This window comes from Panthera tigris, chromosome A2, assembly GCF_018350195.1.
Source record: "Panthera tigris isolate Pti1 chromosome A2, P.tigris_Pti1_mat1.1, whole genome shotgun sequence".
Classification (NCBI taxonomy): domain Eukaryota; kingdom Metazoa; phylum Chordata; class Mammalia; order Carnivora; family Felidae; genus Panthera; species Panthera tigris.
Genome location: NC_056661.1, coordinates 161,622,651 through 161,649,911, shown reverse-complemented (window position 1 = coordinate 161,649,911; position 27,261 = coordinate 161,622,651). Strand labels below are relative to the sequence as shown.

The following is a 27,261-nucleotide window of genomic DNA, read 5'->3' as shown; positions in this document are numbered from 1 at the left end:
GCAGGACTCTCAGCAGCTGGAGCAGACAGACACCTCCAGGAAGTAGAGCGGCGGTCCGAAGGGCTGGTACCTACTGGCCTGCAGTGGGCCAAATGTGTCGTGCTGATCCAAGGCATGGGGACAAAGGACAGCAGGAGAGCCTGGCGGCTGAGGGCTGGGGGGGTAGGAGTGGGGTCAGCCCAGACACCCCCCCAAGGAGGATGGCCAGGGCCTGGTGTCCAGCCCCGCATTTGGTGAAGTAAATGTTCACCTGCCCGTGTACCGGGAATGGGGAGACGCTGTACGGTAGGCCTGGGAGAACACAGGTTTACCTCCACTAATTTATTTACTGAAGCTTATTTCACTTGAGGCCGCTGGGCTCACACTGGCGGGCTCCTGGCCGTGAGTGGAAGAAACGCAGTGCACCAATGGACCATGATCATGCTGTGCTGTCGTCACCTGTCCACCTGTCTGTCCTCCTGACAAGACTTTCACGGGGGGCGGGGACATCCTCACGCCCATGGCAGGTGTGCGGCACATGATACACGGATCTTGGAAGCAGGGAGTGAACAACAGTTTATTGTACACGTGACCAGCTCCCGAGGCTGTGGCACTGGGAGTTTTAAGTACTTTACCACAGATCATCCCATTTCAACTCTTAAAACAAACTCTCAGGATGAGGTATTGCCAGGCTTACGACCCACGTTGAATAGTCGCCGGAGCCAAGGTGGAGGCTGAGGCCACGTGGCGAGCGTGAGGCTGACCGCACAACCTTCCGGCTCAAGGCCCGCCACAGACCTCACTACTTCCCTGGGTTGGGGGGTGGGGGGGCTGGGATTTGGAGAGGCCGCCCTGAAGAGGTCCAGAGAGACCGGAGTCTGGCGTCAGGAGGGGGTCTCTGGGGGGCTGGGGCTGGAGCTGGGGGAGCAGGAGCTTGTCTGCTCTCTCTCCCTGGGAGGGGTCTGGCAGGCCGCCGTGGACCTGGCTGGGAGCGGAGGCTGGCTCTGGGCTGTGCCTCCTGGGTGGGCGTTTAGGGGCAAAGCAACCCAGAGCCAGCCCACGCGCTGCCCCCCTGGGCTGTGGCCGCCCCGGCAGTGACCTCTGATCCGTAAGGAAGCAGGTATCAAGCCAGGGTGGCTGTGGCCCGGGGACATTTCAGGTGCTTTGTCCCAGAGGAGCATCTGCTCCTAAGCCACACCCAGAAGAGGCTGCGGGGCCTCCTGCACTCACACCTGAGCCGCTGCTGCTTCTTCCAGGCTGACCTCCGGCTACAGCGGGCTCTGCTGGTCCTACTCACCACTGCCGCCCCTGACGCAGGGCACTGCCTGTCCAACTGATTTTGTGTTTTGTCAGCCTGGGGGCAAAGTATCAACTTCTCCCTAGAGGTTTGGTGACCACCAGCACCACACGACCCCTGTGGCTGGAGCCTGGGGTATGTCGGCTCCTTAGTCTCCTTCAGGGCTGGGTGTCCGCATGTAAAGGGGCTGTCCACAATCTCACAGGGTGACGGAGACGAGGTGCACGGGGCCAGGGCAGGGCTGCGATGGCTTGGTGAGCCGGAAGCTCCTTGAGGAACAGACCATGGCATGCCCTGCCCCTTCTCCCCCTTCCCAGGGGCTGGAGGCATGTGGGGCACTTGTTCCGCTGGACGGGAATGGGAGGGGGGGATGAAATCTAGAAAAAGGACCATTATTCACGGAGCAGGGAGGAGGGGAAGCTGTTCTCAGGATGGGGACTGTGGGTTCGAGGGGCTGGCCCAAGGGGCGGGTTCCTTCCCCCAGGGCTCAGAGAGGCCTCTCCTCTCAGAGAGGAGAGAGGGGAGTCAGGCTAGGACAGTGAGGTCCTGGCACGGGTATGGGGAACCCCAGTGTGAACCCCTGATTTGTACAGAGGTGGGGCCGGAAGCCTTTAGGCTATCAGGTAGGGGGATACTTGGCAGGGTTCCTGAGAGGGGCTGGGAGGATCTGGGCAGAGGGAGGGAGGGAACAGAGCAGGGGGCTGGGGACTCTGCCTCTTCTGTGCAGCCTAATGACTCATGGCTCTGGCAGGCGAGAGGTAGGCAGGAGGGGGAAACGGGGGCGGGGGGCAGAGGGAGTGGTCCCGACCTCCCCGCCTCCAGCTCAGCGAGAGTCCCAGGTTGCACTGTGAGCAGGGGAGCAGCAGCCCACACCCCAGCACACTGGTCTTCCTGGGTGTTTGGTCCCTGGGAGCTCCCCTGAGCCGAGCCCCAGTCCTGGGTGCCGACGCTCGGCGGCAACCAGACCTTAAACAGCTGCTCTCAGGACTTGGGGTGGCGGTTCCTGGGGCCTCTGGGCATCTCGGGAGCTGGGACATCCAGGGCCTGTCTCCGGATGAGCTCCGCATAGAGCCCACCCTTCTTTAGGAGCTCTTCGTGGGTTCCCACCTGGAGAGAGGAAGGAGGGGCAGATGGTCACCCCAACCCAGTTCACAGCCCTAGGAGGGCTGGCTTCTTATCAGCCATCGAGCTCACTGTCCTCTCAGCCATCGTCCCTCCTGGAGACACTATGACCCCAGAGCACTGGCACGTCTGAACTCGCTAGTGCCGTCTCCCTGCTTAGCTGGGTTTTGGAAGAGCATCTCCCTTATGGAACCCAGAGACTCCAGCTTTCACTTGAGTGAGCAGCTGGGAGCTGGGGGCCGGGCCTCATGCAGCCTCCCGGCCTTGCTGCAGACCAGCCTGTGGAGAACAGCTCCCGGCCAGCCCCTCACCAGGGTCCCTGGTGCTGCCTCTGCTACACCTCAGCTCCTAGGCCCCTTCTCCCTAGCGCTCCACACTTCTCTGAGTCCCTTCCCTTCGGTTCTGGGAGTCATGAGGTAGTTCTACTACCCCACGGGACAGTGGAAGAAACGGGCCCTGGGAGGCCAGGGCAGGAATTCCTGAATCCACACAGCGTGTTGCTTCCAGAATACGCCCCAGGCTCCCAGGGCCAGGCCGGACCCTCACAGCTGAGCCACTCTTTCCACTGCGTCCACGGCTGAAACTGTCCCAACCCACTGCCTGGCCCCCAACTGACCTCACAGACTTGGCCGTGGGCCATGACGACGATGTGGTGGGCCCCACGCACGGTGCTGAGCCGGTGTGCGATGACCAACACCGTGCGGCCAGCGCTGGCGCGGTCCAGGGCCTCCTGCACGACCCGCTCGGACTCTGAGTCTAGTGCGCTGGTTGCCTCGTCCAGGATCAGCACCGTGGGCTGCTTGATGAGGGCACGGGCAATGGCTAGGCGCTGCTTCTGGCCACCAGACAGGGTTGCACCCCGCTCACCTGGGAAGGAAGGGGACAGGGCAGGGCCTTGAAGCGATCTTCAGCTCTGCACTTGGGGGCGGCCCTACAAAGGGGCACCTGGGCCGTCTGGAACTTTCCATCTGGTCCCTCAGGCTCACCACCTTGCACCGTGCACATTCGCCTGCCTCGGATGGGTCAGCATCCTGATCCCATAACCCTGTGCAAACGCACACGTGCACTCACACCAGACAGCAGGAGGGGCGCACACTCGGGATTCAGTGCACCCTGGAGACACCCAGTGCCCCTCCCACACCGGGGTGGGGTCTCAGAGCCATGCCTGGGCCTGTGGCTCCAGCTGCCTTCTCCTGGCCTGCTGGGTCTCCGCCACCCTGGGGACGTCCACGACCCAGATGTGGGCCCTGGGGTGTAGTGACGGCCTGCCATGGGGCATTCTGGGAAGACCCCACTTGGGGTCTACTATGCTCACAGGAAAACAGCAGAGGGGGCAGCCTGGGAGTGAAAAACAGCACCATGGGGACGGTGGTCAGAGGTCAGCAAGGGCAGACTAAAGCCCCAGATGAGCCTGCTAGTGTGCTGGGGTCACAGGTACAAGGAAGGTGCCTCTCGAGAGGTGTGGGCACAGCACCTCCAGTCGGGGGAGTGTGGACTCTGGGTGGTGACCAGAATGGGCTAGATCAGTAATAGAGCGTGGATGATGGCTAAAGACAGGGGTGGTGCCACCCCTGAAGCTCAGCCAGACTGAGGCCTAAGTTTCAAGATGCGCCAAGAACCCCAGATATGCCTACACCTTGAGACGTGCCGGAACATTCTGCAACAGAGCCAAGGACTGGGGGTGATAAACATGGCCCCAGAGGTTGAAAAAAAGACCCCTTTGTGAATGCACAAAGCTGCGAGCCGCAATGTGAATATTCTAGTGTAAGGCTGCAACACTGCAACGTCCCAGAACCACGAAAGCCCTTCTCTGGGTAGGTCAGAAGGGAGACCTGTTCAGTCACATCAATCCCTGTGGGTAACTAGACGGAAACGCTTTTAAATTAAGGAACAAAAGGGCAGGAATGAAACAGGAGCCCGAAGCACAAGGAATTACGAGAAGATTAGCGGTCCAGTGCTTCTGGTCCCGTCTTAGGACGTGGAGGCCGCTGGGAAGCTCTGAAGGTCCCTGACACCACAGACCCCTTGCAAGTGTCCCTGGCCGGGTCCTGCGCCTACACTTTTTGAGGCATCCCCGTCTCTGCAGCCTACGTGTGGTTGAACCACAGACCTGTGTCTGCCCCCCTCGGCCACGGACCTAGCCTTCCCTGATGCCAGGCCTGTGTCCCTGTGGCATGTTCACGCAGGCCTGGCAGATCCAAGCAGAACACTGTCCCCGGGACTCACCGACTATGGTGTTGTAGCCCTCGGGGAAGCTGGTGATGAACTCGTGGGCATTGGCCTCCCGGGCAGCTGCGTAAACCTCTTCATCCGAGGCACCCAGCTTCCCAAAACGGATGTTCTCCATGATCGTCGTTCCGAACAGGACTGGCTCCTGCGGGTGGCGGGGTGGGTCCACATGGGACATTCTGACTTTGCCCCAAACCCCGGAGGGGTGCAAAAAGGTGATTTTGGCCACACCGGAACTGGCCTCTTGCAAGGCAGGTAGGGGCAATTCAAAGTTACAAGTCCGATAAGAAAAGAGAGATCCGTCAAAGTGGGGAGAGGCCGAGCTCCCTGCAGGGCACAGGGTCCCTCAGGAGTGGGATGGGGAGGTGGCTGGGCCAGCTGGCCTGGAAAAGCCTCTCCTCTTGGGAGAGATGGGGAAGAAGGGGGTGTTCATTCTAGCTTTCTCTGCAGTGGTGGGTTGGTGAGAGTGCCCTCTTTATCCAATCACGGGAGGTGGGTGGACCCTCGCTGGGGGGCACCACCTCACACAGAAGGAAAGAAGTGGGGCCGAGGGCTTCAGGGTGGGGCCACGGGGGCTTGCTTAGTCAGGGGCGGGGGTCTCTAGACCTTCTGAACACCACACGTTTGTCAGAGGACCCAGGGGTCCTAAAATAGGGTCCCACTGCACTTGGTTGGATGGCAGTAAGGGAGGAGCAGAGTTCCTGCCCCAGGGAGGCAAGGGCAGAGCTGCGGCGGGCTGGGGAGGGCAAGCCCCAGATCCCATGACCGCTGGGGAGCCAGTCAGGAAGGCCTCAGCCCCCTACTCCCGCCCCACAAAGAGAGCAGGGGTGAAGTGGGCGGGAGGGAGGAAGAAGGGGAAAGGCCCAGGTGCAGTAAGGACCGCGAGAAAAGACAGACGGCGTCTGCAAGTTGGAGACACACTTCCCACCTGGCTGATGAAGCCGATGACCTGGCCTCGGAGCCAGGAGGGATCGAGGGTTCGCAGGTCCCGCCCATCCAGGGTCACTACGCCAGCCGTGGGGTCGTAGAAGCGCTCGAGCAGGGAAGCCACCGTGGTCTTTCCTGGGGAATTGGGGTTGGGGGCACGGGGCGGTCAGGGAGGTGGCATGGTTTCTGGAGGCTCTGCCAGGAAAGAGGGACCCCCGGTGACAGGTGAAGGGGCCCCTCCTCCCACCCCACTCTGAGTGGTAACTGTAGGAAGGAAGGTCCTAGGGTGGGAGGGCGGGGGGTTCCTCTCACCTCCGCCGGACTGGCCCACGAGGGCCACGATCTTGCCAGGGGGCAGCGTGAGGCTGAAGTCTTCGAGCACCTGGAAGCCGGGGCGGCAGGGGTAACTGGAAGGAGCCAATGGAGATCCTTAGTTAGACCAGGTCCTGGCCCCTTTCTGCCCTGGCCCCTGCTCGAGTCTCACTGTATCCCGAGGCGGGGCTCGTTTAGAGGGAGACACAGACCCACAGGGCCTCACGCCCCCGTGCCCACCCGCTGATGCCGCTGACCTGAAGCAGACGTTGTGGAACGTGACAGCCCCACGCAGGTGCTCTCTGGGGATGCAGCAGCCCCCAGCCAGCGGAATGCACGGGCTCAGAGTCAGGTACTCAAACACCCGGGCACCCGCACTGAGCCCCCGCACCACCTGGGGAGGGGGTTAATTAAAGTCCGAGGTGAGGGAGGGGTGGGGTCTGAGGGCAAGGCTGGCAGTGCAGCCCCATCTCCTGACACCCCCTCCACCTGACACCTGGTTCCTGCAGCACACAGGTGATGCTGGCTGCTGACAGGACTCCAGCCCAGATCCGATGTCCACACCACGGGGCCCGCCCCCTGACTGCCACTCACCTGGCCGAACAGGACAGAGAGGTTGGCCATGGACCTGTGAGGAGGAGAGAAAGATTCAAAGAGTGGGGACAGGAGCCCCAGAGAAGGCTGGTGCCAGAGGGAAGGGTATGGGTCTCGGCTGCATGGGGGCGGAGGACGTGGCGCGTGAGGCTAGGAAACGGGCAGCCTGAAGGCAAACACAGAGGATGTTCCTGAAATCTGGGACAGCAGGAGCCCTGGGATCCAGCAACACCAGATAGTTCTCTGGCAGGTCGCTTCTCCTTGGAACCGCGTTATCTCCTTGTTCTCTCCTTGGCCAGATGAAGCTGACAACTGTCTGCCACCTCAGGCCTGGGGGCTCCGGGGAGATGGGCGCAGGAAGCAGGCACGGGGCTCGGGGGAGCTGGGCTCTGCGCTGCCTGCCTGCACCAACAACACGAGGGAGAGCGCCAGCACCGTGAACAGGTCGGGGCCACGAAGCCCATGGGGCAAGGTCAGCTCTAGTGCAGTGGACTCCTGGGGGAGCAAGGGCTAATTAAGGTGGAAAAATGGATGTTAATCCTTTCAGAGAAAGAAGGAACTCGAAGACCCTGGAGCATGTGAGGGGTGGGGGATGGGCCCCAAAACAAAGTTCCATAGAGACGCTAGCGCGGGCTTGCCCTGTGTAAAACATGGTGCGAGTGTGTCTCTGTCCAGGGGGGGTCACCTCCTCTGCCGTGCAAGGCTGTCGGCTGCTGGAAGGTGGAGAGTCATGCTTCTCAGTCACCGGCCCCTGACCGGGCTGGCCAGTCCGCGACAGTGCGCGTGTCTGAGTGTGCATGTGGGTCCTTGAAGTGGAAAAGACTGAGTGCCTTGAACGGGAAAGTCACTTCTTCCAGCGCCAGGGGTGAGGAAGGGAGGGGCCTGCAAGGAAATGGTTCTGGCAGGCTCAGAGTTACTGGCATTTGCCGGAGGGAGTGGAGAGGCATCGAGCAAGGAAGAGCCAGGACAGTGAGTTATCTGTGGACGACAAGGGAGAACATCCTCCACAAGAGATCTGGAGGCCATTAGGGCCTGGCAGAGGTGCCCGGCAGCAACCAAAAAGCAGATGCACATGACTCGTTGGTGCGCGATGACCTTGCTCTCAGAGACAGCTCAGGAGGCAACCCTGAGAGCCCTGGCGGGGGGGCGGCCCATTCCCGGTGAGGCCCAGACCTGGATGTAGACCAGGCGGCCTGGCCCTGACTGTGGTCTGTCTGGGTACCTCTCCGTCTCCTCCAGAGACCCAGTGCCACAAAAAGAACACTTAGGATGGGGTCTAAAGGTTGAGGCTGCCTCCCTCCCCTCCCTCGCCCTGCTGGACCTCAGGAGGAAATACATCAGCCTCCTAAATAGATCGAATTCCTCCAAGGTGGGTGGTGAAGGATCTCCACGTGGGGAGGGCCCCCCACAAAGGATAATCCTAAGGCCCGTGGCTGTGGGAGCAGCTCTGTGTAGCAGCCAGAGAGAGAGACAGCATAGATGGACTTCCTAGGCTTTTCTGTTTGTAAGAAAGCTCTGCTAACTGGCTAGCCCGTGCTGTGGGGAGGAAAGGAAAGGGTCGGAACTCAGGCCACAAAGGGAAGTGGGGGCCCAGACGAAGGGGAGCCTGATGGAGAAGGGCCAGACTCGGGAGGTGTAGGGAAAGGGAGACCTTCCCATCACTGCCTGTGGAGGGCCATATGGTGACTGTGTGCGTGGAACCAGGCGGGTTTGTCGGGCTCCTCAGGACAAGAGCACGAGGCCAGGGCCCAGCCTGGGGTCTGTGCCAAGTCCCACCTCTACAACAGTCCTCTCGGTCCCCAGGCTACCAGGGAACAGTTCCCAGGCTGGAGGAGGGATGAGGCCACCCACGGTCTGAACTTCAGAGAAGGTGTGAATGGGGCCAGATACGGGAGCACCAGACACAAATGGGGCCAAGGATGGGAGTCCTTTCCACCAACCCATCTTCAGACTGGCTCCAGTCTACCTGGGACAATAACAAGGCTGATGACGAGGGGCGCTGTAGGAAACAGGCAGTAAGACACAGTGCAGAGCCCGGCCACGAGTGTCGGAAGCAATGGGGAAGGGGCACGGAGGGGTGTTTGGGGCGAGAGTCTGTTCTCTTGACGTGCTTGACAGTAATTCGGGTCTCTGCTCTTCAATGATTTATTACAGCATATTTGCTCCTCTGTTATTCATCACGACATCTACTTATGCTTCACGTGCTCTCACATATGTGGTGTGGGGGGGGAGATGATGAGAAACTGCAGCAGAAACTGCTAGCGTTTAGCTCAGAAGAGAAAGGAAAGGGGAGGCCTTGGGGGTTTTGAGCAAAGGGAGCCGAGAGGTCCGGGCAGACAGGCCCAGTGGGGCAGGTAGATCGCAGAACAACGAACACAGTGAGCTCCAGGCTGGGAAGGGCAGGGGAGAGGCTGAGCCGCTCGGCCCTGGGAAGGTCAGAGAGGATGGCAGGCGAGCTCGTAAAGAGCATGTCAAAGACGGTCTATCCGTATGTGGAATCTCACTCGGCCTTAAAAAGGAAGGAAATTGACACAGGCTACGCTATGGACGAACCTGGAAGATATTACGCTGAGTGAGATAGGCCCGTCACGAAAGGACAAACGCTGTGCAATCTCACTTACGTGAGGCACCCAAAGTGGGCAAATCATAGACGTGGAGGTTGTCAGGGGCTGAGGGAAGGGGTTGTGGGAGCTCAGCATTTAACAGGCGGTTTCAGTGCTGCAGCACGAAGGGCGGGAGACGGATGGTGGTAACGGATGCACAAACTCTATACTTCCAAACAGTTAAGATGGTAAATTTGACATTACGTGTGTTTTGCTACAATGGCCAATTTTTTAAGAAGCTGTCTCGGAAATTTCGGAACCGTTTAGGCGGCCGAAGATGTCAGCTGCATTCCTGAGCGTACGGACGGTGAATCAGGTTACAGGGTGCTCATGGATGGCACGGGGGCACTCTCCCCAGCCAGCCCCCGGGGCGGGCCACCACCCCCTGTCCCTCCACTCAGCAGGGCTCCTGCAGGACGGGGACAGCCTCACACTCACCTCTGCACCGTCTGGGAGGCCACCAGGAAGGACATGAGGTCTCCCCCTGTCAGCTCCTGTCCAGCCACGAGGGAGCCCCCAATAAACAGAGTGCCTAAGACCATGCCTGCGTGTGGAAAGGGACAGACGGTCAGGAAGGCGTCTGCCTGGAATAGCGTCTACCTGTTTCGTGTGGAAACGAGTGTGTGTGTGTGTGTGTGTGTGTGTGTGTGCGCGCGCACACGTGTGCATGTGTGGTGGTGGAGCTCACGCACCTGGCGCTCCTACAGATGTCTGAAGGACATCAAGCAGGCGGAGAGCCGCCCCTCCCCTGCCTGGCTGGGACCTGCCCTTCACGGCTCCAAGCTCATCCCCAGCCGTGACGGGCGCGCCCACACCCCGGGTGGGGACTTGCTCACTCACAGTTGAAGGCAATGTTGGAGAGCCCCTGGAACAAGGCGATGCCCCTGCCCAGCTCCTCTGCCTTACAGCGGGACCCCTCCAGCTCTGCTCCGTAGCGTCTGGGGAGAGAGGCCAAGCCCGGCTGTCAGGAAGCAGCCGGGCTGGGGTGCAGGGCTGCTGGGGTGCATTCAGGGAGTCCTCCCTGCCTCATGCTCCTCTCCGTCTGGGACTCACTCCTCTTCCCGATGCTCCATGGCGAAGGCCCGCACGGTCCGAACGTTGCCCAGGGCCTCATCTGCTACGCCTGTCGCCCTTGCAATCTGCAAGGAGTCCAGGAAGTAGGCGGCTGGCTTGGGGACGGGGAGGAATGGCGGGGCAGACAGAAACGGGGAAAGCACGGATGGCAGGAATGCTGGTACCTGCTCCTGACACTGGCGAGACAACTTTCGGAGAGCTGAGCCCATTAGGGTGCCAACTCCCATAAGAATGGGTGTGGCCACCATCAGCAGCAGCGTGAGGCGGGGGGACAGCATAGACAGGGACACTAGGCAGCCAGCCACCTGGGTGCAGCTTCGCAGTCCCTGGGGGAGAGAAGGGACACAGGAAGGCTGTTTGGCATCAGCACCACGACACGGGGACTTCACCAAGGGTCCACTGGCTACAGCGGCCAAGGCCGCTTCCCAAGGCCAAGGCCATGAGTCTGACCCTGGAAGGCCAACCGGCAGTCCACCCAGTCATAAAGCATGACCCTTTCTCTCCTACCAGGCACGAAAGGCCTGGGTGAGAATGTCTATGGACCACAGCCTCCTTCCCCCAGACAAATCCCAATTTGCTTTGCCTTTTGCTTTAGGAACTGAAAAAAAAAAGAATTAAGCAGGAATGTCACCCAGGGGCTGCTATGGGCCAGTGTGAGGCATGACCCAGCAGCCACAGTGACCATGTGGGTGGATGAGAACAGGACATCAGTAATGCAGTAAAAAGCCTTTACTCGTTCTCGTTAACACTTGTCAGCATGCCAGGCATTCTGGGGGTAAGGCAGGCCAGGGTAATTTTGCTCTTGGCAAGCCGGTCCAAGAAAGGCTCTTGTCTGAGTCCTTGGGAAGGTTTTCCGGGGAGGTAGAATTTCAGAACAGGAGTGAAACAGCCTGTCCTGACCTTGGACGATACCACAGTACCTCCCTTCCGTGAACTTCCCCACTCCCTCATCCACACCCTCACCAGACAGCAGGCTTCTCACTTGGTGGAAGCCTAGGCTCAGAGCCCAACAGCAAGGTGGGTGGGGCTGGCCTGATGTGTCTACACTGGGGTGTGTATGTGTGTGTGTGTGTGTGTGTGTGTGTATACACACAGGGGGGCCTGGGGAACTGACCTGGGAGATGACGAGTTTGAAAGATGATTTAAACTCTTGCACATCAGCTGTCAGTCGGCTCACCAGCTGCCCTGTCTTTTTAGCATCGAAGAAAGCAATATCTTGTCTGGTGGTAGGTCAAGGGTACAGTAGGTTGGGGAGAAGAGGAGACATTAGTTTAGGACAAGACCCTGCCCCTACATTTGTCCAGACTTCTGGGGCCAGCAGTTCCCCCTGCCCGCACCCTGCACTGGCAGTACCGAAGCAGGTTGCTGAAGAGGGCCCTCCGCATGTCCACGGCCATGCGCTCGCCGATGCGGGACAGCAATACCAGGTACCCGAAGGTCAGCAGGCCCTGGGAGAGAGGCCGGGGCACTCAGGGGCGCCCAGGAGGCTCCTTTAGGTGCCCCCAGGCCCTCCCTCCTGTTGTACCTGAATGCCATAGAGGATGAGCAGGTAGGTGCTGAGATTCCGGGACTCAGTCAGGAAGCTGCCCACATGGTCCCTTGTGTACTTGGCCACAATCTCCACCAGCTGCCCCAGGAGCAGGGGGATCTGCACATTCACCAGGGCCGCACCCAGTGCCAGCTTGGGGAGGGAGGGGCAGACATTTAGAGGGGGCCATATTCTTCCCCATCCCTGGCCCTGACCTTGGCCCTCCCTCTCCTGCAGCTGTTCATGTTTGGCTAACTGTGTGCTTCCTCGAGTTCCAGCCCAGGATGCCAGAGCCTGGGGATTCCTGTACCCTGCACAGCCAGCTGCCCTGTGTGGGATCGCCTGGCATCCCTTGGCTTCCAGTCCCTAAGGCAGCCAGCCCTTGCTGCTTCCTGAGGTCTATCCTGAGACTTGGTGAGGCAGACAAGCTGCCCCTGTGCAGCTCCGGCTGGCGCTTCTGCAAACCCCTGGCTGGGTCCTTCCCTGTCCCTGGTGTGGGCGAAAGGGGAGGGGCATCTCACCACGATGGCTGCCGCCAGGACCAGCAGGTGGGGGCGCAGAAACTGCCAGAAGAGCTTCCAGTTAAAGCGGGAATCCCCGACACAAGGTCTGGAGCAGGCAGGAGGGGCCTCTTCTGCCTCACACAGCGCCACAAGGCAGAGGCGGGGGCACTTACTCAACAGCACGGGGCCCAGAAGGATGCCCCCGACCCAGCGCCAGGCAGAGGGTCTTTGGCTGGGAGCTGGAGGCGCTCGAAGGAGGTGAGCCCGGAGTTGGGAGCGCAGCTGGGCCACAGCCCTGAGGAGGTAGGAGCTGTGGCGGCCATCAGAGCACCTGCAGGGAGACAATGGCATCGATGGCTCACGGCCCCGAGTGAACTTCAATGGAGCAATCAATCAGGCCAGCTCTGGGCTGAGGCCTCTGGACAGCATTTCTTCCTCCGTAGGGTCCTACGCGACCCCTCCCAGGGCTGTTCTTTAGCACCTCAGTTTCTAAGAGAAACACATTGAGGCCAAGTTGCTGAGGAGCAAGACAATAGTCGGTAACCGAGTCGGAAAGGTGTTCTCGCCGTGCCATCAGACAGCTGGGCCCCCTCAGCCTCCAGGGAACCCTCTGGTCAGGGGCCATCTCCAACCCACGTGCTTTCTGATCATGGGACATCACTCTGGATGGCAGCTAGTCTGTAGGCACTCCTTTTACAGCTGAGGAAGCAGAGGTCCTGAGTGAATCTGGTTCAGAGAGGCAAGAGGAGAGTGCCCCCCGGCCACACCCGGCACTGGGCTGGCTTGCAGTGGCGACGCCTGGCCCACGTGGCCCCCGTGTTGCCAGTCAATGGTCTGGCTGTGTTTGATCCTCCCTTCCCTGGGAGGGAGACGCCCTTATTCTCACTTGATGGAAGAGAATGTCACGGGGACTGAGAGAGCTGGAATAATTTGTCCCCAAGCAGCAGAACCTGGACAAGAGGGGAACCCTGCTATGTGACTCCAGAATCCAGGCTTGTTCTAGCCTGCCACGTGTGCTGTGCCCAAGGCTGGGTGTGGCAGGGCCTGGACTGGCCCCGTGTCTTCTGACCCTTGGTCACTGTTCATTGCACCCCAACACCCAGACTCCTCCCAGGCCCCGAGTGCTTATGTGGCAGCGTATGGAGAAAAACGGTGACACACTCCCTCTCTATCAACTGAAGGAGAAAAAAGAAATTAACAATCCAAATAATGTATCCTGTCATCTCAGACCGGCCCAAATCACCTTCTCTGGCCTGCAGTTTCTGTATCAATACACGGTGATGTCGGGTAGAGAGCCTACCGCGTGCCCACACTCTGCTGTGAGGCACGGGAAACAAGAGGTCAACAGAACAGATCATGTAACTACCCTCATGGTGGGAAGGACTAACAGCTAATGACAAAGCTTGCTGAGTGTAAAAAGGGGAACAGCAGGTGCTCAGAGCACAGACCACGAATTCCCTGTGTGAGGGCATCAGGACAGGCCTTCCTGACCAGACCCGAGGGAGAATGGGAAGGAGCTGGCTAAGTGAAGGGGGTGGGGATAAAGTGGGGGAGAGCTGTAGGCAGCAGGGAGCGTGTTTGGGACATGTGCAGGTACGAAAGAAGGAAGAGCTGGAACCTGAAATACAAGGGAGAGGAGACATGGGCAGGACAGGCATCGAAGTTTTTATAGGACAGCTGGACTTTAGAGGGCAATGAGGACCATTCGTGGCTTTTAGGCTGAGGTATGACATAATCAAATCTGCATCTTAAAGATCACAGCAGAGGGGAGAAGGCTGGAGAAGGGCAAGCCTGGCTACGGGGACCCTGTTACAAGCAGAAGTTATTTGGCCAAGAGTAAATGGTGGGATGTTCAAAGATTCAAATGAGGTTATCGATGGGGAGAGGCTTTTAAAAACGAATACGGGGACGCCTGGGTGGCTCAGTCAGTTAAGCATCTGGCCTTTGATTTTGGCTCAGGTCATGATCTCATGGTTCGTGAGATCAAGCCCTGCATCAGGCTCCGCGCTGACAGCGCGGAACCTGCTTGGGATTCTCTCTCTGCCCCTCGTATGATCTCTCTCTCAAAATAAATAAATAAACATTAGAAAAAAACACAACAACACAAAAAGGGTCACTTGGGTGGCTCAGTGGGTTAAACATTCCACTCATAATTACAGTTCAGGTCATGCATAATCTCACAGTTCATGACATTGAGCTCTGCACTGGGATTTTCTCTCCTCTCTCTGCCCCTCCCCTGCTTGCACGCATTCACTCGCTCTCTCAAAATAAATAAACATTAAAAAAAAAAAGGAATAAATAGAATGAGGTTTTTCTTTATTCGGATGGTCTTTTGCATTCCCAGATGCTCCCAACTGCAGACTCCACCTAATTTTTCCCTTGTTTCAAGGAGGCCCGGGTCCTCTCTGTTATGCCTCCTTCCACCCCATTCCACATGCCTGGCTTTTATGTCTCATTTTCCACTGTGTACTTTATGTCTACCCTAAATTTTAGAGAAGCTCATCTTCCTTCTGCCCAGTGTAAGTGTCCAATTTCCCCATGAGACGTTATATTCCTCGAGGGCAGGAAGCTCTATCTTATCCACATTCATCCCCAGCACTTAGCAGAGTTCTTGTACATAATAGATATTCAGCAAACGGTTATGGTTATGTTTGTTGAGTGCATGCCCTCGTTAGAAATGCAGAAGGGAGGGGACCCTGGGTGGCTCAGTCGGTTAAGTGTCCGACTTCGGCTCAGGTCATGATCTAACGGTCCGTGAGTTCGAGCCCCGCGTCGGGCTCTGTGCTGACAGCTCGGAGCCTGGAGCCTGCTTCAGATTCTGTGTCTCCCTCTCTCTCTGACCCTCCCCCATTCATGCTCTGTCTCTGTCTCAAAAATAAATAAAAACATTAAAAAAAAAAAAAAAAGAAATGCAGAAGGGAAAAATCTGACCTGTCCTGTTACTGCATTGTTTGCAAGTTGTAGACTCACTGAGGCCTACAGTAAGAAGTATGTTGTAAATTGCCACCCAGTACAATAAACACAGGTCACACAAAATTGAAATGCTTCACAAAACAATACTCTCCCTAATGTTAAAGCGGGTATTCTATTCTATTCACTTGTTTTATTTATTTATTTTTGAGACAGGGAGAGACAGAGCATGAACAGGGAAGGGTCAGAGAGAGGGAGACACAGAATCTGAAACAGGCTCCAGGCTCTGAGCTGTCAGCACACAGCCCGACGCGGGGCTCGAACTCACGGACCGCGAGATCATGACCTGAGCCGAAGTCGGCCGCCTAACAGACTGAGCCACCCAGGCGCCCCTCTATTCACTTGTTTTAAAAAGTAGGCTCCACACTCAACGTGGGGCTTGAACTCAGACCCTGAGATCAAGAGTCACATGCTCACTAGGCACTCTCTATTACATTCACTTTACATGATCCTACGCACTACGTTCATTTTCTGATCTACTGTGTTGTGACTTGCACATTTGAAAGACATTGCACTCGTGGGCACACAAATACTTGCATATTATCTGAGGTTTCTCTCCGGGTTTCTCTCTGGTTTAAATGATATCAACACCCTTACTCTCTTCCTAAGGAGTGTTTCAAGCATTTTAATAATTTACCATGGTTACTTTCCAGCTTCTCTCATCTCCTCCAAACTAAGACTCTAAGCAAGGCTTGGTCACTGCCAAGAACTGGCAAATTACTTCCCAGCAACGGTACTTGTAGCTCCAGCTTGGCCCAGCTCTTCTCCTTTTTCAATCAGATGGGCTTTCAAAACGACACAAGTCCCTATCAGCTCACCCCTGCCAATCTGCTGCCTTCCTGGCCCACAAGTTACTCACTCCAGGATCAGAAAGGAATCCGTCCCTTCTCAAAAGCAGTTACACTGGAGTCGCAGTTTCAGGGTCCACGTTGGTTTCCTACCTGCGTCTCTCTCTCAGGACCAACGCGTGTAAACACACAAAAACACACATGTACGTGTTTCTAGATTTTTTTTTTTTTTAAATCTCTGCTGAAAACATCCAGATCTAGGAACAATTTCTGTTCAGCTCATATTGAATCTTGGGAGCAACACCAACACTAAATGTCTCTGGACACTAACAGTTTTTGTCCAAATTGCCAGACCAATTCCAAGAAAGAGGACAGGGAGGGGGCAGGAACAGCACCCAGGCTCGACACCTGGCGCCCTCTGGTGGGAAGCACGGACCCGATGTGGTCACCGACCTAGAGCGTTCCCTCCGCGCAGCCCACAGGCGGATACAGACGGGCCGAGTCTCCTGCTGGCACCTAGGTAGTCGCTATAAATAACTGAAGCCAATCCCTGGGGAGTGACATTCTACCCCCGGGCCGGCCTACAACTTCCAGCAGGCCTCGCGCGAGCCCGGGACTCCATGTCCCGGCAGGCCCCACGCCCCGCCAGCCGGTCAACGGCCCGCGCTCCCAGTAGGTTTGTCACTTTTTACCTGACGGCCGCGAATGTCTGGAAGCGGAGGGGTAGTATCAGCCTGCCTGGGACAGGGCCACCCCGAATTCCGACCCGAAATAAGTGCACCAACATGATGGGACGTGAACACAGGAGCAGCCGGCAACGGCAGCTTCACCCTCATCCCATTGAGGGCTCCATGTTGGCTCCGGCCCCCATCCCGACAACCCCCTCGCGCCTCGGCGACGATTGGCGGAAAGACGCATCAATCTCGTCGCAAGCTGTGATTGAAGAAAGCCTTTTCGGTCCTTCTCCTTCCGGAAGTGTGATTGGACAGAGCCGACTATCCGCCCGCCCCCGGCTGTGGGCGGGGCCGAGCAAGTGGGGCATTGCTTTCCGCCTACTGCCCGGGCCAGCCCTGGGGTGACTTAAGCAGCGCGTGGTTCGTGGGACCCTCTACCGCGGGGGTTATCCGTAGTAACGCGCCAGCGTTACCCGGGACCTCGGGGTTGCTGGTCTATGGGTGCTGCCGGCGGACTCTAGATGTCCCAGGACTTCTAAGGAGTATAGAGTGTTGGTCCTAGGGAACGAAGGGACCCAAAGGGGCCTGGGGAATTTTTTCAAAACATGTGCGCGTTCCATGTGATGCATCCCTTTCTCCCAGACAGATCAGAGCTCCGGGGATGGCAGCCACGTGTATTTGGGAAAAAAATTATCCTGGTGATTCTGATACACTCCGCCTACTCAACGATTGAGAACCACTAGTGTGGAGGTCCCGTATAGCTTATGGAGGCGCCCCCCACCCCCCCCCCCCACATCCTTCTTTCCCACAGATGCCTTCTTACCGCAGTCAGGCTGACTTGTCTAAGGACCCCACCTCCCAGCTTTTGCACCTCCGTTAAACATTTATTTCTTCCGTGTAATTTGCACAGTTACCCTCCCCCCCCCCCCCCCCCCCCCTCCACGGTCTATGGGTCTATGACTTCTTTCTGAGTAGTGATTCTGGCTCATTCATCCATACCCCCTTCCCCTCCCAAGTGGTGCCTGATAGAGAAAAGTGCCCTTTATAATAAATTAACTTGAATTGGGGTGCTGGTAGGGCAGCTGTCAATGAATGAATCAGGGGGGATACTGGGTATGAAAATGTGCCAGATTAGCTTGAGGTTGGGCTGGGTGTATGGGAGGGGTCCTAATGTGAATGTGGTGGAATACTGGGGTGAGGGAGGTTGAAAAGAGATCAGGCAAAACCCTACACAACCTGTAGGCAGATGTCTTGGCAGATATCTCTAAGATATGGGAATTTCCTAGCCCCTCTGCAATGTGGGATTCTATCTTGGGCACTAGGATGCCACCTCTAGAAGGAATTCTGCCTCCTGCTCAGGGATAAAACTATGCAAGCCCCGAGCTACTTTAACAATTCCTGTCCCAGGAAGGCAGCACAGAAGGAGAAAAACAGGCATATCTGGTCTCGTGTTTTGTGAGCAATTCCATGATTGCCTCCACATTCCTCCAGTGAACACACTCTGGGAAGCACTTTGTTCCTCTCTCTGTTTCACACATACTGTCCCCTAAGACAGCCCTGAGGCCTAAGCCCTGGAGGCCCTGACACCTGGGCAGCTGAGTCAGCACCTCAGGAATGGGCTTTAGTAGCAAATCTGTGATTCAGGGCCCCAGGAATGGCGTCGAGCATGCCAACAAACCAGCTGCCTCCTTCTCCTCCTTGAGGTGGCAGAAAGGAACTCAACCAGCTCATCCCTGGGTATGCAAATTATCCTTCCTGATCCTGGCCCCCCAGCTGCCCTCTGCTGGTTCAGCTCTGATGCTTCTCAGGGGGCCCCCCCAAACTGGATGAGGACTGGGGAAGAGAGTTCCGGTGTTTCCCAAGATAAAGAGGAAGACAAAACGGAACTCCCAAGGAGCCTTTTTCTACCGAAGCCCCCCAAACCACTCCTCACGTCTGGAATAGCTGCCTCTCCTTTCTTTACCTCCTCCCTTTCCTCAGTTTCCTCCAACCTGGCTGCCCAGTCTGGCAATCTCCCCTCCCCTTCGTATTGGCAGGCAAACAGAACACCAGGCTTTTCTTTTGTTTTTTCTTCTTTTTGCTTTTGGTCTTAAAGCCTTTCTCTGTGGATCCCTGTGTGCATGTGTAGAGAGAGGAGACCAGGTTTCAAGAAATCAAAGATGTAACATCTTAGCCTCATAGTCTTAGAATCCTTTGGTAGAAGTTTCTTTTGGCTTTGTTATTTTGGCTGCTACTTTCTGGCCTTCCCTTTAAATCCATTCCAGGTCTGAGGAGGGGACACTAGGTGTCTCTGGTCTGCATGTTCTTCGCCTCTGCCTCTCCCTCTCCAGCTTGTGCTCCTCCCAGGCACAGAGGCTTGGCCGTGACAGGTTTGGCCGCAGATTGCCCTGGAAGGGGTGTGAGTTGTCAGACAGGTGACTGCCGGCTTGGACGCCTGAGGCCTGCCCTGACTGAGTCACCTTGCTGTTGTTGTCACCATCCTTGCTGGAGTCCCTGCTCAGCAACCCAGACCTCTGTGGATACGGCAGCAGCTCCCATCCGTCCAAGCTTTCAGGAGAAGCTACTGGCCCGATGGTGAGGCAAGTGGGCTGGGGGGGGAACCGAGGGCGGCTGGGGCGGTGGGGAGACCTGGGGCCTGGATCAGTGCCTCTCCTCCCCATGCCGCTGCCCCCTCTCCCTCCTCCTCCATGTCGGGGGCCTGGCAGAGGGAGGATTTCCATCTTCTCTCTGTCCCCTGCCCCTCACACAAGAAGCTCTCCTTCCTCGGTCCCTCCCCCGGCCCTGGGACCCCCCTGCCCAGCGTTGCAGGCCCCAGGGGGCTCTCAGCCTCCCCACAGTGCCCTCCCCACCCCAACAACACAGGCAGGGCCCGCGATGACACCCAGCTCTGCTCCCCCCTCTTGGGGCTCCCACTCCACCCCACCCCTGGCCCCAGTGACTCCCCCTCCCTCGCACCGATGCCCCCAGGACCCTCCTGGGCTGCGGATAGGGCCTCTGATCCCTGAGCAGGATTATGAGCGGCTGGAGGACTGTGACCCCGAGGGGTCCCAAGATTCACCCCTCCACGGGGAGGAGCAGCAGCCCCTGCTCCATGTGCCTGAAGGGCTCCGAGGTGAGTGTGGGTGTGGGGCTGCGAGGGGAGCACGCTGGGGAGGGCCTGGGGGCTCCCGAGGATGTGAACTGGGCGCTCAGGTGAGAGCCAAGTCCCAACACTCTCCCCTCTGTGCCCAGGCTCCTGGCACCACATCCAGAACCTGGACAGCTTCTTCACCAAGATATCCTTTGTGCTCGGCCTGGCAGCACCGGTGTGGGAGGGCCCTTTGGTGCTGGTGCCATTCTTGGCCGGTGGCTCTCAGGGCGCAGTGGGTTGCGGAAGTGAGGGAGAGGTGTCTTCGAGAAAGGCCCTTCGTGCCTCAGGCTTCTTTCTTGACGTACCGCTACATCTATAGCTACCACCAGAGGAATGGCTTTGCCTGCATCCTGCTGGAGGATGTCTTCCAGCTGGGGTGAGATGCTTGTCCCAAGCCCCAGACTCTGTCACCTTGCTCCCTCAGCAGTGCCTGCTGCTTTTAGTCCGTGTCGCACCCCACCCAAGCAGCCCAGAGGCTCGGCAGGGAGGGGAGGACACTCAGGGCTGACCTGGAGGTTGGGGCAGGAGCCTGCCCTGCCCTCAGACCTGACCACTGCACTCCCTGTCTCCCAGACAATTCGTCTTCATCGTCACCTTCACAACCTTCCTCCTTCGTTGCGTTGATTACAACATTCTCTTCGCCAACCAACCGAACAACAGAACGACACCTGGCTTGCTCCACGGCAAAGTCACCTTGGCAGATGCCATCCTATCCTCCTCCCAGTGTGCCCAGCGGTGAGTGACAGCTGGTGGGGGGAGCATGGAAGGGGGAGACGAGCAGACAAGCAGACAAGCACCGCCCCCCCCCCATCCTTTTGTCCTTTGGTCTAAATCAGCAGTACTCCCAAGTTTTTGGTCTCAGCACACGTTGAATACACTTAAACTTGATCAAGAACGCCCAAGAGCTTTTGTTTATGAGAATCGTATCTGTCTATATTTACCTCTTTCGAGACCTAAGCTGAGAATAGCTTTAAAATCTAGGAATACACCAGCACACGTTCCATCAGCTGCCGATGTGGTGTCACACACGTAGCTTCTGGAAAAGTCCACTGTATGCTCATGAGAGAATGAGCATGAAAACGGCAGAAAACCTTGGTCTTACCTGAGAAAAGTTGGGACCTTGCCGACACTTGTAAGGGCCTCAGGGTCTCCCAGGGCCCACACGCTGAGAGCTGCTGGTGGAGCTGGGTCCCTCTCTCTGTGACTTTTCCCTCGCTCCCCAAGTCTAGTCTCCCTTTCTATTGGGCCCCCACTTTCTCGCTGCTATCTGTCCCACCCCACACAGGATCCGCTCCAGCCCCCTGCTGGTTTTCCTTCTGATCCTGGCTGCAGCCTTCTGGCTGTTACAGCTGCTTCGCTCAGTCTGCAACCTCTTCAGCTACTGGGACATCCAGGTGTTTTACAGGGAGGCCCTGCACATCCCCCCGGTGAGCTGGGTGGGCGTGTCTGTGGAGGGGTGCCATGTCAGGGGTGGGGACAGAGAATAGGGAGGAGCGGGGGCTGGACAGATGGAAGGGCCCACTGGAAAGCAGGCAGAAGGCCTCGCTGACACCTGCCCAGGCCCTGAGTAACGTTAGGAGAAGAGGTACCACCACTTATTGCTAAGGCTTGGTCCTTACCCGAGTGGAGTTTTGTTGACTTGGATTACAGCTGATGATTTAGGGTCACATGCTTGTGCTCCAAACAGTGGATATTTAGAGGAAGGGTGGTCATCCGACTTTACAGGGCAGGAGGAATTTGGGTGGGGCTGGGAAGGATAGGAGGTGGGAAGGCATTCCAAGGCCTGATGATGCAGGAGGTGGGGGGGCGGTGAGCATCTGTGGGCAGCAGTGAGGAGTGGACCCACCAGCCCGCAACTGAGTGGTCAGGCCCCGTTGGGTGATACCCCCCCCCCACTTTCTGGCCTCCCTCACGATTGCAGTGAGCCACTGTGTGGGCCCCTTCACTGTCCTAGTTCATGCTTTGCCCTTTCTTTCCTCCCCATCTCGTTCATGCTCCTTCTTACTCTGTTCCCCAGTTCGTTCTTTAAGGCTCAGCTCAAAGGCTGTCTTCTGCAGCCTGCTTCCCTTGCTCCCCTCAGAAGCGCAGAACCTTCTCTATGGCTCTCCTGCAGGGCCAAGGGGAGAGGTTTCCAAAAGGCGCCTCGAGTGGGGGAGCACAGGCAGAGTGCAGGGAGGATGGAGAGGGCCAGGGGAGCACCGGTGGGGGAAGGCAGGAGTTAGAGCACTGCTTCTCCAGGAGGCTGCTGACCCTTCTCTTCCTCCTCCTCCTTTCTTTCTCCCCCTCCCCCATTCCTTCCAGGGGAAGGGGAGAGCCTGGGATGGACTGGAGAGGCTGGCCTGGAGGGACTTGACTAAGCCGGACTGGGGCAGCTGGGTGAAACTGGGCTAACGTGAGGTTTGCAGATGAGACCCGAGTGAGATCTGACAGCACCCCACCCAGACATGGACACAGCCGGTGTCTTAGGAGGGTTAATGGGCGGTGGAGTGGGATGGGGCTGGGGGCGGGGGGTCGGTCTCAAAGCATGCTGAGGTGAGAGGTGGTGAGGCTTCAGGTCCTGTGTTGGCCTGCACCCTAGGGCTGGCAAGGAGAGACAGTTCCCAGGTCCCGGCAGCAGTTCTGTGCCCTCTGTGAAGAACCAGGGCGGGGAGGTTTCAGAAAATCTGCTCCTGAGAAGCTGAGACCAAATACCTGAAGAAGTTAACTTACGAGGTGTCCCTGGGAAGCACAAGACTCATGGCCTTGAGAGTGGCAGGGGCAGGAGGAACACAATTCAGGAGACAATGAAGGGAAATAAGCGCCCTGGCCAGTGACAAGGTTAGAGGAGGGCAAGAGAGGGCAGAACTTTCGGGAAAGGTGACAGGTTTCCCCCCTTGAAGGACACTGGGTGAGGAAGGTGGGGAGAGGGCAGACGAGGGAGGTAGCTCCGTCAAGGTGAGTTTGGGCATCACCGAACCCAGCTGACGCTCAACAGCCCCCTCTCCTCAGGAGGAACTCAGCTCGGTGCCCTGGGCCGAGGTTCAGTGCCGCCTGCTGGCGCTGCAGAAGAGCGGGGGGCTGTGCGTGCAGCCGCGGCCGCTGACCGAGCTCGACGTCCACCACCGCATCCTGCGCTACACCAACTACAAGGTGGCGCTGGCCAACAAGGGCCTGCTGCCCGCGCGCTGCGCGCTGCCCTGGGGAGGCAGCGCGGCCTTCCTCAGCCGCGGCCTGGCGCTCAACGTCGACCTGCTTCTCTTCCGCGGGCCCTTCTCGCTCTTCCGCGGGGGCTGGGAGCTGCCCGACGCCTACAAGCGCAGCGACCAGCGAGGCGCCCTGGCCGCGCGCTGGCGGCGCACGGTGCTGCTGCTGGCCGCCGTGAACCTGGCGCTGAGCCCGCTGGTGCTGGCCTGGCAGGTGCTGCACGCCTTCTACAGCCACGCGGAGCTGCTGCGGCGCGAGCCGGGGGCGCTGGGGACGCGCCGCTGGTCCCGCCTGGCCCACCTGCAGCTGCGCCACTTCAACGAGCTGCCGCACGAGCTGCGCGCGCGCCTGGCCCGCGCCTACCGCCCCGCCGCCGCCTTCCTGCGCGCCGCCGCGCCCCCGGCGCCCCTGCTCGCGCTGCTGGCCCGCCAGCTCGTCTTCTTCGCCGGCGCGCTCTTCGCCGCGCTGCTCGTGCTCACCGTGTACGACGAAGACGTGCTGGCCGTGGAGCACGTGCTCACCGCCATGACCGCGCTCGGGGTCACCGCCACCGTGGCCAGGTGCTCGGGGAGCTGCCCGGGAAGGAGGGGGGCATTCCTCTGACCCGGGGCCGAGCCTCCCGCGAATCCCTACAACACCACCACCCCCAACCCCGCCCTGGGCGCCCCCTCTCCCCCGGCCCTGCCTCCCACCCGCACGTCCTCCTAACCGCGGGCCCCCTTCTGCACCCCCATCTCGATCTCCAGGTCTTTCATTCCGGAAGAACAGGGCCGGGGTCGTTCCCCGCAGTTCCTGCTGCAGGCGGCCTTGGCGCACATGCATTACCTCCCGGAGGAGCCCGGCCCTGCCGGCAAGGCCAGCGCTTACCGGCAGATGGCGCGGCTGCTTCAGTACCGAGCGGTGAGGGTCCGGCCCGAAGCGGGCCGCGGAGACCCCAGAGCCGCCAGCGTCTGGTCTGGGGGAGGGCGAGGGGCAAACGGGCTCCGGGCTGGCCATCCCGGGAGCCGGCAAGTGACTCTGGAGGTTTCCGGCCCTGGCAGGCGTCCTAGGAGACCTCTTTGTCCTGATCACGAGTCCCCTCAACGACTCTTTCTCAGCCTCACCTTGCTTCCCCAGGTCTCCCTCCTGGAGGAGCTCCTGTCCCCTCTCCTCACTCCGCTGTTTCTACTGTTCTGGTTTTGCCCCCGTTCCCTGGAGATCATTGACTTTTTTCATCACTTCACTGTGGATGTGGCTGGAGTTGGGGACATCTGTTCCTTTGCCCTGATGGATGTGAAGCGCCACGGCCACCCTCAGGTTAGAGCCCATCCCTGGCTGTGTGGGGTTGTGGTTGGATAGGGGTTTGCTTGCCTCACTTAAAGCAAAGCTGGGTTCCACCCCAAGTTCTATCACTGACCACCTGTGACCTGGAGCATGTCACTTGCCATGTGGTAGTGTCCTTATCTGTCAAATGAGGATGGTGACCGTAGCCAATGCCCAGGGCTGTGAGGATTGCATGAAATGATGTGTGCAGTACCCTAACAGGGTTCCTGGCACATTGTAAGTCCAGTAAACAGGAGCGGAGACCATCAGAGAGTCTGAGAAATGAGCTGGTCAGTAGACGGGGCTGGCATAAGGCGGTCAGGCCAGCCAGCCCTGGGGTCCATCGTGCACATGCTGGCAAAACATTAAGCCCGCGCCCTACCCTTGTGCTGGCTCTAGACCCAGGTCCTGTTTTGCTGCTGTATTTTTGGTTGATCTTGAGCAAGTCCCCATCGTGGCTTCTGTTCTTTGACCTGGAAAACGGGGCTAGTGTTTCCTGTCACGCCTACCCCGCAAGGCTCCCACGGAAGCTATAAAAGCAGTGTCCACAGGATGTGAACGATTGACTGTTCTTGTTCTCAGTGGCTCTCGGCAGGACAGACAGAGGCCTCGCTCTCTCAGCGTGCAGAGGATGGAAAGACTGAGCTCTCCTTGATGAGGTTCTCCCTGGTGCATCCGCAATGGCGCCCCCCAGGGCACAGCTCCAAGTTCCTGGGGCACCTTCGGGGCAGGGTCCAACAAGATGCAGCAGCCTGGGGCGCCACTTCTGTCCGCAGTCCCCCCACCCCGGGGGTGCTCAGTGACTCCTCCTCACCTCTGGTGAGTTGCAGCCTGGCCTACTCTTCTGCCCTCACCACCCCCAGGCTCTCCCCTCCAGCTCACTGTTTGTATTGACCTGCTCCCTGGGCCAGCTTGCTCCCGGGCCTTCCCTAGACCTCCTCCCTCCCCTTCTGGCCTCACTTCTGACACCCTCTTCTCTTGCTCCCAGCCTGAGGCCTTCCTGGCCAACCTCTTGGTGCACCCCCTCCTGCCCCCGCGGGACCTGAGCCCCACAGCCCCCTGCCCAGCCGCAGCCACAGCCAGCCTCCTGGCCTCCATTTCCCGCATTGCCCAGGACCCGAGGTGAGGGGGTGGGGTGGAGTGGGCCCGAGATGAGATGGAGAACAGCGCGGGTGGCGGGGCTGATCCCCCAGGAGGAGTATGCAGGGGCACTGGGGGTGATTGGGAAGGGGAGATCAAGTCTGGCCCTCCCCGGGGGCCCTGGGGGGAGGGGCATGTCTTTGGACTACTGCACCCTCTGTTCCAGCTGTGTGTCTCCAGGAGGCGCTGGGGGCCAGAAGCTGGCCCAGCTTCCAGAGCTTGCTTCTGCTGAGATGAGTCTGCATGCCATCTACCTGCACCAGGTGAGCAGAAGGGTGCCAGAAAGAGACATGTAGGGAGAAAGCAGCTGAACGAAGTGGAGACTGAGCGTGGGGTAGAGTGTAGGGAAGTACTCAATGGGAGCTGGAAGAGGAGGTTTTAAAACCCCCTGCACCTAGTCCAGGGGCTGTGCTTCACACTGAGGGGCCGAAAGGAAGCCCATCGTTCTTCTTCGTTCCATTTAGCTCCATCAACAGCAGCAGCAGGAACTGTGGGGTGAGGCTTCAGCCTCTTCCCTGTCCAGGCCCTGGTCCAGCCCCTCCCAGACACTCTCGCCTGATGAGGAGAAGCCGTCCTGGTCAAGTGATGGTGAGGCGGTCAGGGTGTGCGGGGGACAGACCCTGGGTTGACGGGGGGCATCACTGCACTGCCCAGCTGATGGCTCATCTCACCAGGCTCCAGTCCTGCCTCCAGCCCCAGACAGCAGTGGAGAACCCAGAGAACCCAGGATCTGCTCCCCGGAAGGTTTCAGGAGACCACAGATGCCCAGAAGGAGCCTGGCCAGGCCCCTAGCACTGACTGAGAGGGCTCCTCAGGGTCGGTATTGTCTAACTGGGGTGGGAGCTGGGGAATGAAGAGAAAGTTGGGTGGAGCCAGACTTGAAGGGATGGGGGCAGTGGTGGGAATTCAGGGCGATAGGGACGGTCATCTTTGGAATCTAAACCTCCGACTGCTTGCCAAGAGCCTTCTCCTCCCCCAGGTTCCCTGGCTTCTCCAGCCGTAGGAGATCAGACAAGGCCGAGTGGAAGGGCATGATGCCGAGCCATCTTTAAAGACCCCCGCCCCCCTGACTTTAGATCTAAGGATGTTTCAGTTGGGCAGGACTTGGGGGAGGTTAATGATAAGCTCATCCCAGAGAGCAGAGAAAGGGTAGGAGAGGAGATGCCAAAGGCATCTGGAGACAGCGTTAGAGACGATCCCCGTCTGAAGGGGCTAAGGGGACACCACACCAACTAACTGTCCTCGAGCAATTGCCTGGGAAGAAATCCCCAGGTATCCTCAGGGTGGAGGACGGGGCCAAGGTGGAGGCCTAGCTAAATGCAAGGGAAACAGTGAGGGATGGGACCTGGATGGCAGTGGGCTCTCCAAGCCTGTCTGGCCTTCACGTTCCACTGGGGACTTGTGAGTGGAAAGACTCTACAGAGGGCTGGTGGTTTTGGAGCTCAGCACTGGCAGCGCTGGCTGTGGAAGTGGGTGTGGATCTTCATCCTGTCTGAAACCGGCTGTAAAGGTTGCTCATGGCTTGCTGCACCTCTTTGTGACCTTCGTCTCTGGCGTCCCCACTCCTGGTGGAGAGCTGTACCTCCTTCTCAATCAAGAGCAAGGAAGCAACACAGAACTGCCCGTGATGGGCTGGAAGCCACATTTCCAGAGCGCCGGGTCAGAGTGGAGTGTGTAGGATAGGACTCCCTGTCAAAGAATTGCCACGCCCTCCAGCTGCACAAGTTAACAAAGCTTGTTGTTCTGCAATTTTAATCGATGGGGCTGGGTTAGGCATCTTGGTAGCGCTTGTAACATCGGGTCCAGTCTCTTATGGTGAATTTTCAATAATAAATATTTTAATGATTTAGAGATTAGGATTCGAGATAAGATACTCCCGAGGGAGGTAAGGGGAACCTAAAACTCA

At 58.4% G+C, this 27,261-nt stretch overlaps 2 protein-coding genes across 3 annotated transcripts; one reads left to right on the top strand and one right to left on the bottom strand.

The window, feature by feature from the left end:
* Positions 1–531: 531 nt before the first annotated feature.
* On the bottom strand, positions 532–16,820 carry ABCB8 (ATP binding cassette subfamily B member 8). 2 transcript variants are annotated; one of them, XM_042975432.1, is made up of 16 exons: positions 16,619–16,820; positions 12,187–12,499; positions 11,663–11,818; positions 11,491–11,585; positions 11,252–11,357; positions 10,302–10,463; positions 10,117–10,202; positions 9,904–10,001; positions 9,502–9,607; positions 6,461–6,494; positions 6,124–6,260; positions 5,867–5,961; positions 5,556–5,689; positions 4,625–4,772; positions 3,015–3,265; positions 532–2,383 (listed from the first exon to the last, which is right to left on the bottom strand). In XM_042975432.1, exons 1-16 carry the CDS (start codon positions 16,711–16,713, stop codon positions 2,258–2,260), a joined length of 2,142 nt encoding a protein of 713 aa, XP_042831366.1. In that variant the 5' UTR covers positions 16,714–16,820; the 3' UTR covers positions 532–2,257. The 2 variants fall into 2 exon arrangements, with proteins under 2 accessions (XP_042831366.1, XP_042831375.1); XM_042975441.1 differs by lacking the exon at positions 12,187–12,499 and having other exon boundaries at positions 16,619–16,807.
* Positions 16,821–18,943: 2,123 nt separating this feature from the next.
* ATG9B (autophagy related 9B) lies at positions 18,944–27,076 on the top strand. The gene is made up of 14 exons (XM_042975410.1): positions 18,944–19,712; positions 19,832–19,875; positions 20,042–20,106; positions 20,304–20,465; positions 21,016–21,157; positions 22,719–23,473; positions 23,660–23,813; positions 24,030–24,209; positions 24,798–25,034; positions 25,204–25,337; positions 25,522–25,618; positions 25,820–25,943; positions 26,030–26,171; positions 26,335–27,076. Exons 1-13 carry the CDS (start codon positions 19,172–19,174, stop codon positions 26,155–26,157), a joined length of 2,763 nt encoding a protein of 920 aa, XP_042831344.1. The 5' UTR covers positions 18,944–19,171; the 3' UTR covers positions 26,158–26,171; positions 26,335–27,076.
* The last annotated feature ends 185 nt before the right edge of the window (positions 27,077–27,261 follow it).

Bases quoted from the DNA above. Each gene is read 5' to 3' on its own strand.
- ATG9B (XM_042975410.1), top strand. From the start codon at position 19,172: ATGGTGAGGCAAGTGGGCTGGGGGGGGAACCGAGGGCGGCTGGGGCGG. The intron at 19,713-19,831 runs GTGAGTGTGGGT...CTCTGTGCCCAG, and splicing joins TGTGCCTGAAGGGCTCCGAG to GCTCCTGGCACCACATCCAG. The intron at 20,466-21,015 runs GTGAGTGACAGC...CACCCCACACAG, and splicing joins TCCTCCCAGTGTGCCCAGCG to GATCCGCTCCAGCCCCCTGC.
- ABCB8 (XM_042975432.1), bottom strand. From the start codon at position 16,713: ATGTTGGTGCACTTATTTCGGGTCGGAATTCGGGGTGGCCCTGTCCCA. The intron at 11,586-11,662 runs GTACAACAGGAG...CCTCTCTCCCAG, and splicing joins TCATCCTCTATGGCATTCAG to GGCCTGCTGACCTTCGGGTA. The intron at 9,608-9,903 runs GTGAGTGAGCAA...TTCCACACGCAG, and splicing joins CTCCAACATTGCCTTCAACT to GCATGGTCTTAGGCACTCTG.